At 41.5% G+C, this 15,562-nt stretch overlaps 1 protein-coding gene across 3 annotated transcripts in view; it reads left to right on the top strand.

Annotated features, from left to right (window-relative positions):
• tfpia (tissue factor pathway inhibitor a) overlaps positions 1 to 15,562 on the top strand; it is a 49,030-nt gene that overhangs the window by 8,592 nt on the left and 24,876 nt on the right. For all 3 annotated transcript variants that reach the window (XM_080290541.1, XM_026145121.2, XM_080290542.1), the window contains exon 2: positions 13,177 to 13,380. In XM_080290541.1, the coding sequence (XP_080146667.1) occupies positions 13,177 to 13,380 (204 nt within the window). The remainder of the gene's footprint in view (positions 1 to 13,176; positions 13,381 to 15,562) is intronic.

A 15,562-nucleotide genomic window follows, 5' to 3' on the forward strand; every position in this document is an offset into this window, starting at 1 on the left:
AGTGGAAATATGGCTTGAGATATGGGAATGGTGGTAAATAACTTGTGCTATTGCATTATGGTAAATGGCCTGTATTTATATAGCGCTTTACTAGTCCCTAAGGACCCCAAAGCGCTTTACATATCCAGTCATCCACCCATTCACACACAGGTGAGGGCAAGCTACATTGTAGCCACAGCCACCCTGGGGCGCACTGACAGAGGCAAGGCTGCCGGACACTGGCGCCACCGGGCCCTCTGACCACCATCAGTAGGCAATGGGTGAAGTGTCTTGCCCAAGGACACAACGACTGAGACTGTCCAAGCCGGGGCTCGAACCGGCAACCTTCCGATTACAAGGCGAACTCTTAACTCTTGAGCCATGATCGCTTGCATTATTTCGTTTTATATATAAATGCTGTATTTGTGTATGTTGGATTTATGTTGCTGGGGGAAAAAAGAAAAAAGAAGAAGAATCTCTTTTCTTAAGAAGGTGTGCTGACTTAACTGTGCTCTAGCATAGCAGCAAATATCAGCAGAGTGGACAAAAGGTTTGGGGAATAAAAGACAGAGGTGAACCAAGTCTGAACCTGTTGGAGGAGCAGTCAAGCAGAATGTCTGATGAAAGGCCAATCACTTCTTCTGGTTTGTACCAGTTCAGACAAGGCACATGTGGATGATGGGTTTCTTGTTTTTGACTGCTTGAGGTTGATAGTCACTGAAATTGAGCTTACGCCTCTTTCGCAGTCCCATGCTGCTCAGACTGATCTGATCTACTGAAACAACTCAAATGAAAGACCCGAATGAAATGTGAAAAACAACAGAGTGAGGTTGAGCTTATACCAACGTTTAAGGCAAACGAAGGCGTCAGCTGTCCGGGCTCCGGGCTGCAGTTGGGTCTGTTTTTGTTTACCTTCAGCCGTGCAACCTTTAACTTAAATATTGCACACATATCAACACGCAGAGCAGTGTCAGGTTCAGAGCAAGTCCGTCAAATGCAAATCCATCACAAAAATGAAAACACAGCACACTCTGCACGAGTACACTGTCTTTAAATGCCACCTGCGATCTTGGCTTTGCCCCACTGGTACTTTCAAATCAAGTGCAAAATCTTTACACAAAAACACAAGCAAACTGTAACAAATCTCGATACTGCTACTCGTTGATATTTCAAACATTGTTGAATGTATGAACTGGGAGAGTTAAAAACATGCAATAAAAGGCAATGTTTTATTATGAGAAATGTGGTATTTATAACTCCACACTGAGATTTGTGAATATGTGCTCAGATGAACAGCAGGATATTGGTATTTCTGGGCTTCTGAGCATATTGAAATATAACAAATAATAAATTATCAAGTTGTATCTGAACACACTGTTTCTTAAGCCTCCCACTGTGTCTTTCTGTCTGCCATTTCTCTAAAAAATGAGTTTTCCATTTTACGCATAGTGCAAAGTCAGACACAATCAGTTTTTCCTTTGTATTTGTAACACCTCTGACTTATTCCCTACAGCTTCTTTCTTTTCCATGCACTGTAATGTGAACAGATTGGTACTGCTCAATTTTGAGGAACAAAACATTGTTTATTTCTCTTGTTTGTGGTTTTGTTATTCGGTTTTAGTCATGGCAAAGCCATGACCGGGTCAGCCTGCTGGGCGCTCCGGACTGAAACATTTCATTGTCGTCTTGGTTGTTCCCACGATTGCATTATTTATTTATTTTTCCACCTGCAGTCTCACCATTGTTTTGAGTTTTGATTTTCTAGTTGATTTTGTGAGTAAATTATTTGCAAACAAAACTGAATTATTGTGGTTTAACAATGATGCAAATACATAAATAGTCATTTCAACTGATGAAAACTCCACTAGGTTTAGAAATCATTGAACAGTCACAGCTGACAAAGCATCATAGCCACAGATTAAACATGTAAAAGCGACTAGCATCACTGGCACTGCGCAGGGGTTCGAGGCAAAACAGCACCAGAAAATGTTCAGTGAGCTACATTTTCATTCAATTTGTGTCTTTGGTGGACTTTTTCATGTCTTGCATCATATTTATGGCGAATTCTTGCAGCTGTAATGATGTTTAGAGATAATAATACTTGAATAGGAAAAAAAATACTTTATACGTTAACTATGGTGACAACTATGAAAGTCCATTTCCACCACCAAAAGAAAAAAAAACAATTATCCATAACTCGAAATTTCGAGTTAGTGCTGCCAATCAGTTATCTATGTGAATGACATCATTTCCTTGTTACCCAGAAGTAGAAGTTACCCTCCGCTACAATTGCTACAGCTAACCAGTATTACAGCCAGTCATGAATGCACAAATTGCTGAGTATTTTCAGCATGGCTTCACAAATGACGAAATCCTTGTGTTATTAGCTGAATCGTTACTATCGTGGCGTTACTATCAGCAAATGTACTTTCAAAAGCGCCAAATTGTTGCCAACCCGGTTTTGAGTGTGCATTCCTCTGCGCCATATCCTTCCAGGTAACAAGAAAATGACGTCATTATCGTAGATTACTGATTAGCAGAGCTAACTTGAAATTTCGAGTTACTTTTCTCAAAATTTTGAGTTAATAGGTCGAAATTTCGAGAAAGATAATGAGTTATGGATTGTGGTGTTTTTTTTTTTGTTTTTTTTTTTGTTTTTTTCCTTAGTGGCGTAAACAGACTTCCATGCAAAACAGTACCGTGCTAAGTAGCTTGCAATGCTGTATAATCTCAAGGTGTGTTCACATAGAAACTGAAGTTAAATTGAATTCGCTGTAATGTTTGTATTGTGTTGCCCTTGAAAGTCATAAAGCTGATTCATTGGAGCCTAACTGTCACAGGGTGAGAGGCTAGTTACACCCTGGACAGGTCATCAGCCTGTCACAGGGCGAACACGGAGACATGCAACCATTGCTCACATTCACACTCATTGTAATTATAGGATAACTGGTTATCCTAACCTTATGCACTCAGTTCGCTGTATTCAACATATTTGAATAAAAAAAGAAATTCTGTCACAGTTTTTTCTGTGGAGCTTTAAAAAGACATCATGTCATTTGTTAACCTCCAGGTCATGACCAAACCACTTAGGTGCAAAGTTGGGTTCAGGTTGCATTTCAGCCACCTGCTAACCAAGCATGTGTTAATTTTGATTACTGTTAGAGAGACTTAACCAAACCCAAATCATGTAATGCAGCAGTCCCCAACCCCCGGGCCTCGGACCGGTACCGGTCAATGAGTCGTTTGGTACCGGGCCGCGAGAGTTGAGGCTCAGGTGTGAAATGTGTGGTTTTCAGGGTTTTTATTGGTTTTCAGCGTTATTTTGTTATCGTTTTTATCGTTAACTCTGTTTTCCTGGGTCTTTTCCCGTGTGTTATGAATAAATCTTCTTTTTCAGTACCGGTACTAGTTTTATTTTGTCCGCAACACCTTAAAGGCCGGTCCGTGAAAATCTTGTCGGGCATAAACCGGTCCGTGGCGCAAAAAAGGTTGGGGACCGCTGATGTAATGGAATAATAGTGTTTCACAAAGGGGACAGTTTGGATAGATGTGAACCTAAACATACAGGTCAATGGAGACCAGCTGGCTGTGAAGAGATTAAAAAATAAATTAGTAAATGATCTCATTTTTCAAGCTTAAAATGTCTCTTTGTACTGGTTATATTTTATTTTCTATAAAACTGGTCTGCCCATGCTGCCATCCATCTTGCTAATCTTTTCAGTTGATAACATAATGGCGGTGACCATGAAACCGTGGATTGAAATGGTTGCTGCTGATGTGAACAAAGTGGAAATAAAACAAAAGTGAACTTTCAGTGCCATTCGGCTGCGTTATCCTCAGGTGTCAGTGCAGGAGCAGCAGGCATAATCCTTCATATGAGAGCATGCTTTCAAACTTAACTTTTAGTCTCACTTTGGCTCTCCAATCAGCAATAGAAGAAGGACTTCCTTTTCTCTCATCTGTTTGTCTGAATTATAACCTGCACTGTAGAAAAAGGCTGCTGTATTGATCTCCTAATCTAATGAGTGTATCTACTGTACAATCGGTTGAGGATGGCATTTGCACAGATGGGGAATGAGCCACTTTCTCTCTGACCCATTGATTCAGCTGCACCATCACAACCACATCAAAGCCAAAAACATTAATGACCGTAGTCCTTAGAATCCTTCAGGTTCTTTTCAGTGCTTCATTGTACCTGGAATATTGATGCATCTGGAAAAAAACAAAACAAAAACTTTTAGCTAAGTTACTTAAAACAGCCAGTATAGCAAACTGTAAACCTGCGTCATGATTGTGATGTGCAGGCCAGCATTGTTTTTCTTCAGTCATTTACACCTTCAGCAGCTATGGGTTGTCCTTTCTAAATTATGAGCTGTTTTTATCTTTCTTTAGAACAATAAATCCTCATATTAAAAAATGTAAATATTTCACTTGTACCAAATATGACATTTATGAAATTTTACCTTCTTGAATGATGGATGTGAGCGTGATCAGGGCTTATAGCTATGAACCAACAAATCCTGTAGCGAAGCCTCTGTACCTCTTTTTCTCTTTAACCTATGTTAGAGTCATCTGATGTTGCCTCTGGTTCAGCTTTGATATTAGCAAAGACATCTGCATTTGGGGGCTCTTGATGCACTGACACTACCCTGTAAAATATGCCTGGCTTTCATTGTACGCACTCTGAGATAATCAGGTGTGTTTTGGTTTTTTTTGTGTTACCCTGAAATAAATAAATGAACTGATTTATTCAGATATATAGTTCTAATTGGTTAAAGACAGCAGTTACAAGTTTTAATCCAATCCGAATGTGTTATATCAGCGTGCCTTGTAATGAAAGTTTTCCATTACTGGTCTCAACGCTGCCATTTCTGAGAATGATTTGGTTGTCATTGCCAGTGACGTGATGAATAATTGTGAGTCTTTTTGTAGCTGGGACTTCCTCACTATGGCAGATGGTGCTGTTGTATTTTCTCCCCCAGCGGCTTTTGCAACTTATGTCGAACTTATGCCTGCATCATTGTCTGCCATATGCTCCTTCTGGACTGAGAAGTCACAGTCTTCTCTCGAATTAAAGGGACCAGACTATAATTTTGCTCGTACCGATGTAAACTTAATTTCTTGCAGTGGCACACACAGGTGTGCAGATAACTGTCACTAACCTGCGGTTCAGCTAATCACACACATCCTATTAAAGTGGCATCCAGGAAACCTGGTTTGTCCGGTTGATTGGCTGAGGACCGGCTGAACCAGACTCTAATTGGCACTGAGTGGGATTTTTTTGGGGTCGGCAGTGTTTTGGCTTTGCAAATGTCACAGCACGGAATTGGAAGAATCACTGAAGCGAGAGGGATTTGTGGTTCCCACTATTGTTTTATTATCAAGACCAAGTGGGAAACGGGTAGAGGCTCAACTTAGATATTGCCAGGAATAGATAATGCCTTTGCAACGTGGAGTGATTTCCACCACTGAACTGAAATAGGAGAAAAAGTCTCTTCAGGTTTGCAAGATATATGAAAAAGAGTTAAAATCATAAAGAAAAGGCAGACAAAGTTTTTGGGTTTATCTCACCAGGCTCTCAGAGAAAGAGAAGAACAAGCTAACAAAGAAAAAGTGGCCCTGGGTTAAAAAAAACAACAAAAAAACAAGGTAAGTGGAGATAAGTGTTAAATCTGGCTTGGCATGGACAAATGAGTCCACAAAAGCTATCGAGTTGTGGAGCAACAATTATCTTGCTCATTTCATCTCTCCTCCCTCCCCACCTGCCACGCCATTACAGAGGTTCTGATTAAAAATGCATGGATCCCACAAGCCTTTTGGATAATTAAGCAGGTTTTCTTGCAGCCTAAAGCAAAGCTCTGTTGCAATCTTTTTTAGCAACACCAGATAAAACATACTATACACCGAGATAAACAGAGCTCTGCATGATAACTTTGGTGTAAGTTTGGCGGTTTTGTAAGTTTTAACTTGGGTATCTCCAGCAGCAGTCAAGCCACCAGTTGTGGCAGGGTTTTGTCTATTCTCTGTGAACTGAGCGATACAGGGACCCAACCCATGGCTGCCCAAACATGAACTGGTTCACTACTCACTCTGGCTTCAGGGTAGCCCCCGGTTTGTTTCCCGACCACACAACCTGAACTTTCAAAGCTTTTATTGTTTGTAGAAATGGCAACACATTTGCCCCGGAGGCATGAACGTGTCAGTGTTTCAGGGGGATTCCTTTGATCTGCTGGCGAAAATACTTTAAAAGGTGCTTGAGGCCATCTTTGATCTCTCAGCATGAAGAGCCATTGGAGGAACTTCCTCCTGCTTCCACGATTGATGCAGGAATCAGGTCATCTTTCTGTGGCAAAGACCCAGGTCTGTTGCTTTAATGAGCTGAATGTGGAATGATGTGCAGGATGATTTTTCCTGTGCAACCCTCTTTTTTTTTTTTTTTTTTTGCTGACCCACCCAGTATCCTGCCGTTTGTAGCCTCAACCACACTAAGCATTAATTGTGTACACTTGCTAAAGTGAGCTCTGCTCTGTTAATAGATTAACCGAAAACAATGGTTCAAACCTGTTTGTGAGAGTGTAATTCAAAATGACATCATCTGCAGAACCACCAAATCCACCAGTTTGAGTCTGCAAAAAAAGCAATGCGGGTGTGTGTCAACTAGATGTCCTTCCCTGATTTGTCCCTTTTTGCCAGAGCTGACAAAGACTGTTAAAGACCTTGTGTGTTAATGCCAAAGCATTCAGGGAGCAGAGATGTATCCTTCTGTGCTCTAAAAAGAGAACGAAACTCTCCTGAAACCTAGTTACAAAACAAATGCATGTTTGGAAGTGTGTATGTACGTGCGCACACACAGAGGCAGAAACGCATACGCAGTGAGGGTGGCCTTATTTGCTCTGAGGTCAGCTGTAAAATCTTGGGACACACTGTGACTCACTGACTCGCCCTCAGCCCTTTGTCCACTGGCCTCAGGGCAGGGCTCTGATAAACACACAGCATTTCTTAAGTCTCGGGCCTATCTACACTGGCACGCTGATGCATCCTTTTGATTTCTTCATAAATGTTTAAGCATATTGACCCAAGTGTTGCAATCCAATATCAGTTTTATTTATTGGAATTTGCACTTGTTAAATATTTACTGAGACGAGTTAGTAAAGAAATGAATTTTCCATAAGCAGCTTTTTCAAGCAATGTTCACCATTTTTTTCCTGTCTTAAATAAACTCACCAACTAAGTAATGATTATTTTATCTCATCAAGCCTTAAAGGAATGGACATAAAAAAAAAAAACCTCCTTTAAACTCGTGGATAATGTCACTGATTGCAGATTGGGTCCTCGGGCAGTGAACAGAGACATGAGTGAATCTGTAGTTTGTCAGGCTTTCTATGAAGACTGTCAGGGATGTTTCCTAAATCATTACTTCCACAGTTTGACGTACTGTTTTGAGTGCATAAGTAAGTAAACACATGGAGTACTCTATGAATACCTGAACTGTGTGCACACAGTTGTCAAATAGCTGAGCGTGGATTAGTGCAGACGTCTTGCACTCGTGCGTGAAATAAGATAAAGAACTTAAAACATATAGACTGAGCACGATGTTGGCTACATAGGAATATGAAAGCCTCTTCAGCCAGTAGAAGGCGGACTCTTTATCAGCACGCGCCATGATGTCAGTGCTACTTAGCTTGGCACTAATAAAATCAGACATTGTGTTGTTTAGTATATGTGCCTGATAAGTGTTGTTTTCAGTGCACTGGAGGCATTTCATATTGTGTTGATACTGTGGTCATTTATTCAGCTTAGTGAGTAAATGTTCTCTTTCTGCTGTTTCTTTTCAAATCTCAACGCATGGGGAAATGTTAAAACCAGACTATTTCCCTTCCTGCAGCGAACATTCATACAGTTGATGCTATAGATGACAAATGCACTGGGAGCTGTCAAAACTGTGGCATTACTCTGCTCTTTATCTTTGTTTTCCATCTTTATTTGTCTCACTTTCCCAAGCTTGTCTTTTAGCACATCATGTTTAACTGTCATCCTGATGATGGTGCGTGCTCTTTCGTATTTTCTCTTCGACTCTTTCATGGGTTGCCTGTTCTTGTTTGCTGCTTTGTGGTAATTCAATCCTCTTTGCAAAGGGCCCTAGAAATGAAGACACGGGATAATCTTCTGTTACACCGAACAAGCTGGGACTGGGTTTCAATCAGACTCAACCTGCCCAGGGAATTACAGAGGTGCTCAGCACAGCGCACATGTTGAGCAACTCAGATCTTTATAAGATAAGATAGAACTTTATTAATCCCTCGGGTGGGTTCCTCTGGGAAATTCGACTTTATCCGTCCATATGTGTACGTACAAATCTTGGCCAAGCTGAACTTGTCAGCAGTATTCAGAAGAGTAGCCATCAATAGAAATCTGACGTGCCTGAAATCTGCTTCCTGATTCATTACGCTCCATATTTCATATTTCAAGAAGCATGCTAATAGGTCCAAGGATTTTTCTGATGCCTTTTGTGAACAATATTTACTTACCCTCTGTTCAACTCTGTAGAGGATTCCTGATGACAGATCCAGAGCTTTGGATGGATTTGTAGATTGCTCAGGGGTGTGTGTGTGTGTGTGTGTGTGTGTGTGTGTGTGTGTGTGTGTGTGTGTGTGTGTGTGTGTGTGTGTGTGTGTGTGTGTGTGTGTGTTTTTTTTTTATTGAATTTTACCCCGGCATAAGATTTAATTTTAGTTTGCAAATTGCATCATGTAAAATACAGCTTATAGCTTTTTACATACATTTATTAATTTTTTGATCATAATATATAATTTTCCACCAAGAAAAACAGCTTGGGATTGACAAAAATAAAAACAATATTATTGCTGTTCATTCAGAATTATTTAATGTTGAATCTCTTTGGCATTTAGCTGCAGTTCTATGATGCTGCTCAAGAAAACCTGAGCTGGAATGAGGGTGACTAGAAGATTGCTCATGTCACGCCAACCACTCAAAAACTCTCAGCATTTCTTTCTTTAATGCCATCTATGTAATTAATTTCAGCCTTTTCTTCTTTGCGGCGCTCCTGATTGTACTTGATTGCACTGATGGGTTTTCCATTAAAAGGGTGCATAAAAAAAATAAATAAAGGAGGACTTCTTAATTGTAAAATACTGGAGGCAGTGGCAAATTTCATTTATGCTAGCCTACCATTGTTCAGAGGAAAAGCTACTGGGAATACCTGACATGACTCATTATCTGCATCCATAAAAGGAATGCTTTGGAAATGATCTTTATTCTAACTTTATTCTGAACCTATCAAGAAAAAAATCTGATCGTTGCAGGTCTGGTCATTTTTTCCAATTTAAAAAAAAAAACAAAACAAATAAAAACAACAAAACAAAACAAAACAAAACAAAAAAACAAAACAAAACCAAAACATTAAATGAAAATGCAGGATTGGGCAGGGGTCAGGCTTCAAATCAAAGGAACCGCTGTTGGCTGGCATCTCATGTAAGGTTTAATTATTAGATTTATTTATAACAGTCACCTCAAGGTATAAGGTAAAGATGCTGCAATAATAGAGAGAAAACCCCAACAATCAGATGACCCATTCTGAGCAAGCACTTGTCAACAGTGGGAAGGAAGGCTCAGGGAGGGGTGGCCATCTGCTGCAATCAGTTTAGGGTGAGGGGAGGGAGATAGAAAAAAGACATGCTGTGGAAGAGAGCCAGAGATAAATAATTACTGATGAATAAATAGAAAATGGTGTATGAACACACAGAAAGGGAAATGAGGCACGTGAGGAAGAAACACTCATCATGGGAAGTCCCCAGCAGCCTAGGACAGTGTAATTACTTGAAGGTTCAGGGTCACCTGAAGCCGTAACTATTTGCTTTATCAAAAAGGAAAGCTTTAAGCCTGAAATTAAAAACAGAAGGTGTCTGTCTCCTGAATCCAAACAAATTCTTTAAAGGAAGTTTTGAGTCACCACATGGAAGTGGCTGGAATTTTTTGGTTTCCCTGCAGAGAAAATGTCTTCAGTTGTGTTTCTTTTACACTGCCTCCCAATGCTTCTGTCTGAATAATGAACATGAGTGATAGAAGAAAAGAGTCCTTATTGCTTTGGTCTGGCTTAGACAGGAGGAGCAGAAATCAATAGGAGGAACCTGTTTCCTTTCCGTCTCCTTGGAAAGTCAAATTCTGGCTTATTGACCATTCCTATTTGCAAGACACTGTGTAACACAAAGCCCAGTCTGCACCATGTCTGCACTTTTATTTTTAAAGAATTTTTTGTGCTGTAACCATGGTAGCCCGAGGCATTCGATCTCAAAGAAGAGAGCAAACAATTGTGACTTGCCATCTTTCTCTTTAAAGTTTGTTCAGTGTGTTTCAGCACTAAGGTGCGTCCACATAGGCTGTGTGGGGTACCAGACAGACTCACTTCACCTATGTCAATGTGAAATTCCTCCCTGTCTGCTACTGCTTATCAGCCTCGGCAAGAGGAGCATGAACAAAAATACCACAAGACTCTTCAGGGAAACTCTGCTGGCCTCACCACATGCATTAGTAGTAACACAGGTCGGCTGGAAAGAAGGAGATTGGGAATATCTGATTGGTATCCCCAATGGCTGGTTGCAAGCTAGAATTGGACAGGTAAAGGAGGAGGACAGGCTGAAAGGATGAGCTGCTGCCCTCATTACCTTTCCTGGCAGAGTGACTGTTTGTTGACTGCTGTGCTGATAGGAGAGGGGTTAGGGTAGGTCCCATTAGAGGACCTGTTTTGATGAAACTCTGTAGCTTTCAGAAAACAAACCTTGTTTTTTCATCCCAGCTGCAAAAATCTAAAGTGGGTGATTTTTAAAACATCAATATATATATTACTAGATACATTATATAGCCTTGAAATCTTGTTAATTCAGTTCTGTTCCTTGTGTATGCTGGTACGGTAATGCAGGAGTTAACAGTGTCACTTTACTGGAAGAAGGTTCCTGGTTTAAGCCCTCCAGCCAGGAGAGGCCTTTCTATAATTCCACTCTGATTCCACCCCCCCCCCCCCCCATTTGCTTGTTAAGTTATCTGGTGAATTTGTAGTTGTCTGACTGTGTTCTTCCTGTGATGGACCGGTGATCTATCCTGCTTCTACCATGCCTCTTTGCCTGCAGCCCGCAGGAGATGGCCCTCAGTTTGATAAGCTGTAAAACAAATTGATCTGTCTTGTGCATTTTTGGTTGTTTTAACACTTGTCTTCACTTTACTTAGGATTTCCTTTTGTCTTATTTTAAGTAAGCCATTAATACAGTGGTTGCCTTAAGCATCTGAGTAAATGGAGGAAGACTGGGACTTTACCCCAGAAGCAGAGGCAGAAGTGAAAATGGCATAGGCACTGGAAATTTTGAGTGCTCACATGCAGCTCCAGCAGGAAATAGTTTTGGGTTGCATTGCATGTGTGAAAATGTCTCTAGAGAGCTCAGAACTTAACCAGTATTCTTGGAATTTTTGCCTCACAATGTGACTTGCTAATCAGATCTAGGACAAGTCCTGAGAGTGACAGTGAAAATAACAAAGAGTGACAAACGTGGCTATATTTACCTCAGACCTTCTCTGCAGAATAGGCAGCATAGGTGGAAATTGTCATGCATTCTTTAAGAATCAGAATCAGAATCAGAAAGGGGTTTATTGCCAAATGTTGAGCAGGTTTACAACATTAGGAAATTGCTGCGGTGCTTCAGTGCAAACATAGTGTCATAAATAGCACTTAAATAGACATGAAAAAATAAAAGTAGGGATAAGAATTAAAAGTGCTACGTAGAAAGATATGTGCATGAGCTATACATGAGATATATACATGAGAATAAGAATTAAGAGTGCTACGTTGAAAGATATATACATGAGTGCAGGTGGTGGTCAGTGCCAATCATGGAATGATGCAGTGAACACAGCGTACAAAAACAAAACAAAAGTAACGCACTGAAGCACCAGGGCGACCATACGCGGCGCCATCTTGGTTGAAGACAGTTGAGCACCACCACTTAATGGGGATCCATAGCAAAAGCAATCAATTTTTGTGTCCGTGTGCATTTGTGTTATTATATTTTTTTCATTGTGCAGGATTGCGCGAGTATTGATTCACACTCCCAGGTTTCAAAAGTCACTCCTCTCTGTGCTCGTACGTGAAAAAAGCAGGGAAGGTAGGAAACACTGAGTGAGAGATTGCAACACATCGATTTATTTATTACATTAGCATGCGCAGAATCCATAAAGACATTTTTAAATGCTGTGGTTCAAGCTCTGTAAACCCCTTTTGGACAGATATCCAACAAACCAAAGAGATCTCAGTGGGTTTTGAAGTAACTGCACTGCTGCAGGCGAGCATAACAGAGACCTGACCTAAAAACAGCAGGGATGAGGACATAGAAAGCTATTTCCCAGCAGCACACAGAGACAGTGATTTAACATTCGCAACGGTGGTTAGTAGAGCTCAGAGGGTTTCGTGTCACCTTTTTTTTTCATGGATCTGACAAAGCCAGCTTTTATAAATATTAATGACATTAGAGAACGCTGTCTGTGCAAAGCTCCATTGTCCACTGATCTTAAAAGTTGTGACCTCAACCGCCTAGTGATCAAGAAAGTTCACCTCAACAGGCCCGGTTATTTAACACTCTAATGATCCGGTCTCGCAGTTTGTGCAATAAATAATTTGATGTGCTGCAGTCCAAGCCATCGCTGTGTGCAGCATGCTGGGAAATTTGTGCTGCCTTCACTCAGTCTTTTCCTTCCAGCTGCCACCTACCGGGATCTGATCTGCTTTTATGTCGCAGGGGAGTTTTGCTGGTTGCTGGTGCTTCCTTATTTTCAGTGCAAGTCCAAAAAAGAAGTATGCAAAAAGTAGAAGTTTTCTTTTAAGTTATTGCATAAAAATAAAATATGTGAGTAGCTTTTCTGACTAAATATTTGCATATTTCTAATTATTTTGTCAGGTCACACGGCGTGCTGTTCTTGTGTCTAAAGTGTAAACGGCTGAAAGCTGACTGTCAGCCGTTTACACGAAAGTCTTTTAAAAATTATACTGCCATGCAACTTTACCTTATCTCAAAGCCTGAGGTTAGAGTTTGATGCTGTGACCTAATTTCTTTCCTCACAAAAAAAAAAAAAATCCACTTTACTGGATGCCAAAAGAAGCTGAGCACTAAAAGTTGTGTTCTTGTCCCACCACAGCACATGGAGTGCCAGCTGAACCCGTCATCTTCAGTGAGTTATGTGCCCTGAAGGACGAGCCGGGGCCGTGCAGGGCCATAAAAGACAGATACTTCTTCAATGTCGACTCCGGACGCTGTGAACTCTTCGAATATGGAGGCTGTGGGGGAAACCAGAACAATTTTGAGACTTTGGAAGAATGCGAGGAAACATGCCTCGTCTCGGGTGAGTCTAACTTTTTTGGCTGACTAAATGATTTTTTTTTACGTTTTTTTGAAAACTCACTTGAGCAGTGAACACATCAATCAATCAATCAAGGCTTTATTCACCACGTGCAGGTTGCCCTGCAGTGAAATGGGACCCCCACCCCTCCCCCGACCTTACACACACAACACAGACATCACATGGGGATACAGGTCGGAGATTGGTAGCGTTACAGAAAAACACTGAAATATACACTACAATGGGAAAGTACAAGAGGAAAAAAGAGACCTCTACTCATGCTGGGCTCCTGGGAGGACAGCATGAGAACAGGAAACAAAAAAACTCCTCTGCACAAAAAAGCACATAAATGTCCAAAGCACAACATTATGGAACACGTGACAAGCCACAGGGTTGGGTGGGGGGTGAGGAGTAATCTGAAGCAAACACAGCAGCCATCCTGCCCAGCGCTACCATTCCAGCACGGGCTCAGACCCGCCGTGTTCCCAGGAGGGAACAAGCATCAAAGGCGTTCGGAAAGGGAGGGGTGATGCGTGATCAGGGGTGAGGGGTGATCAGTGTATATGTATGTGTGTGCGTGTCCAGAGTTCAGCTGAGACAATGTCCTTCGCCCTGCTAGGCTAAGTAAACAGTCTTCCAGCCAACCTAGGTGGCCTTGCATGGAATTGGAAGGAACAGACTAGCCCATCGTTATCAGGGAGTTTTTGTTCGGCTCCAGCCTTGCGACCGCAGCTGGCACCGAAAGGGTATCCGCATGAAGTGATGGTGCTTTTTACTTTAGTGCGAACAGCTCATATAAATTTCAAAGCTGTTCTAACAGTCCAACACTGGTCTCTCAATCTCCCGTTGGAGAGCCGTGAGCTTCTCCATGATGTTATCAAACTTGCGCTCCGTGATGTTGTCATTCTTGTGCTCAAAGAGCCGATTCTGAGAACTCACGACCACAGTGAGCTGCTCCAAGATGTGATACAGTTTGCACTCAGAGGTCTTATTCTGAGTATTCATGGCAGCCGTGCGTTCTCCAAGATCTTCTCTGTGCTGCGCTCAATGAGCCCATTTTGAGAAACTCATACCTCGTCCCATCGTTTCAATCCCAGCGGGCAGCCTTGTGGGGGTTTGAACAGCCAGTTCCGCTTCCTTAATTCTTCGATAAGTCAGGGCCAAGCCAGCTCCGATCAGCAAGAACCCCGTTATGTCTGTGAAGGTTCTCAGTCATCCAGGTCATCGTAGTCAAAGGAGCTTGCAAAGAAAAGCGTCTGGACTTCTTTAAGTTACTTGAAGACGTTTCACCTCTCATCCGAGAAGCTTCTTCAGTTCTAAGGTCAAATGGTGGAGAGTCCCAGATATAAACCTAGTGGGAGTATCCCCCCACAGAGGGACAAAAGGACCCCCTGATGATCCTCTAATCGCCTGAGCCAAGGTGTGAAACTGGGTGTGGGTCCCAATCAGCCAGAGTTTCGGGTGTGTTCATTGTGAAACCTGGCCCCACCTTATCATGCGAATTCCTGAGAACCCTGTTACCATGGTTCCGAATAGGTAGATATCTTCAGCACTCAGGCTCACCCAAGCCCAAACTTCTCATTGAGAAAAGGGTGTCAGTTGCATTTAGGGACCAGATGATCAAATCCATAATTCCTCTTTTAGGTTTTAGAGAACAGACTGTGAGAAAGTGTTCCAGGGAAAAGTAATATAAAAAACACGAGACTAGACAAGGACACAAGAGTCTAAGGAGGGAAGCTAAGGGAGAAGAGGAGGAGGAGAAAAGTGCGACCGCCTTCGTCAAGAGCAAGAGCAGAAAAAAAGGACACCTATGACACACAGATAATTTTTCATAGTGAGCACGCTCAGACCGAGGATCGTGGCACTGTTGTTGTTAGCAAAGGATCATTTTTGTTTTCAAGGACTGCTGTTCCTCATTAGGCTTTATTGCCTCCTCGGGCATAAAATCCTATTATAAAGTCATTCTGTTGTTATGTTGCTAACACGGAACATTGCCAGCACATTAATTCTGAACAGTTTTGCAGAAGCCATCTGCTTAATGTATAAAAGAAAACTTGGAAGTTTCTGGGTCATAATTATGTATAATTTGACCTTTTTTAATGAAAACTACCCAGCTTGACCCTGAAAAGGTCACTTAAAAAATTCACAACTGTCACCTTTTTTACTAGAGGGTAAAGATCTTACA

Source organism: Astatotilapia calliptera, chromosome 16, assembly GCF_964374335.1.
Source record: "Astatotilapia calliptera chromosome 16, fAstCal68.1, whole genome shotgun sequence".
NCBI classification, from domain to species: domain Eukaryota; kingdom Metazoa; phylum Chordata; class Actinopteri; order Cichliformes; family Cichlidae; genus Astatotilapia; species Astatotilapia calliptera.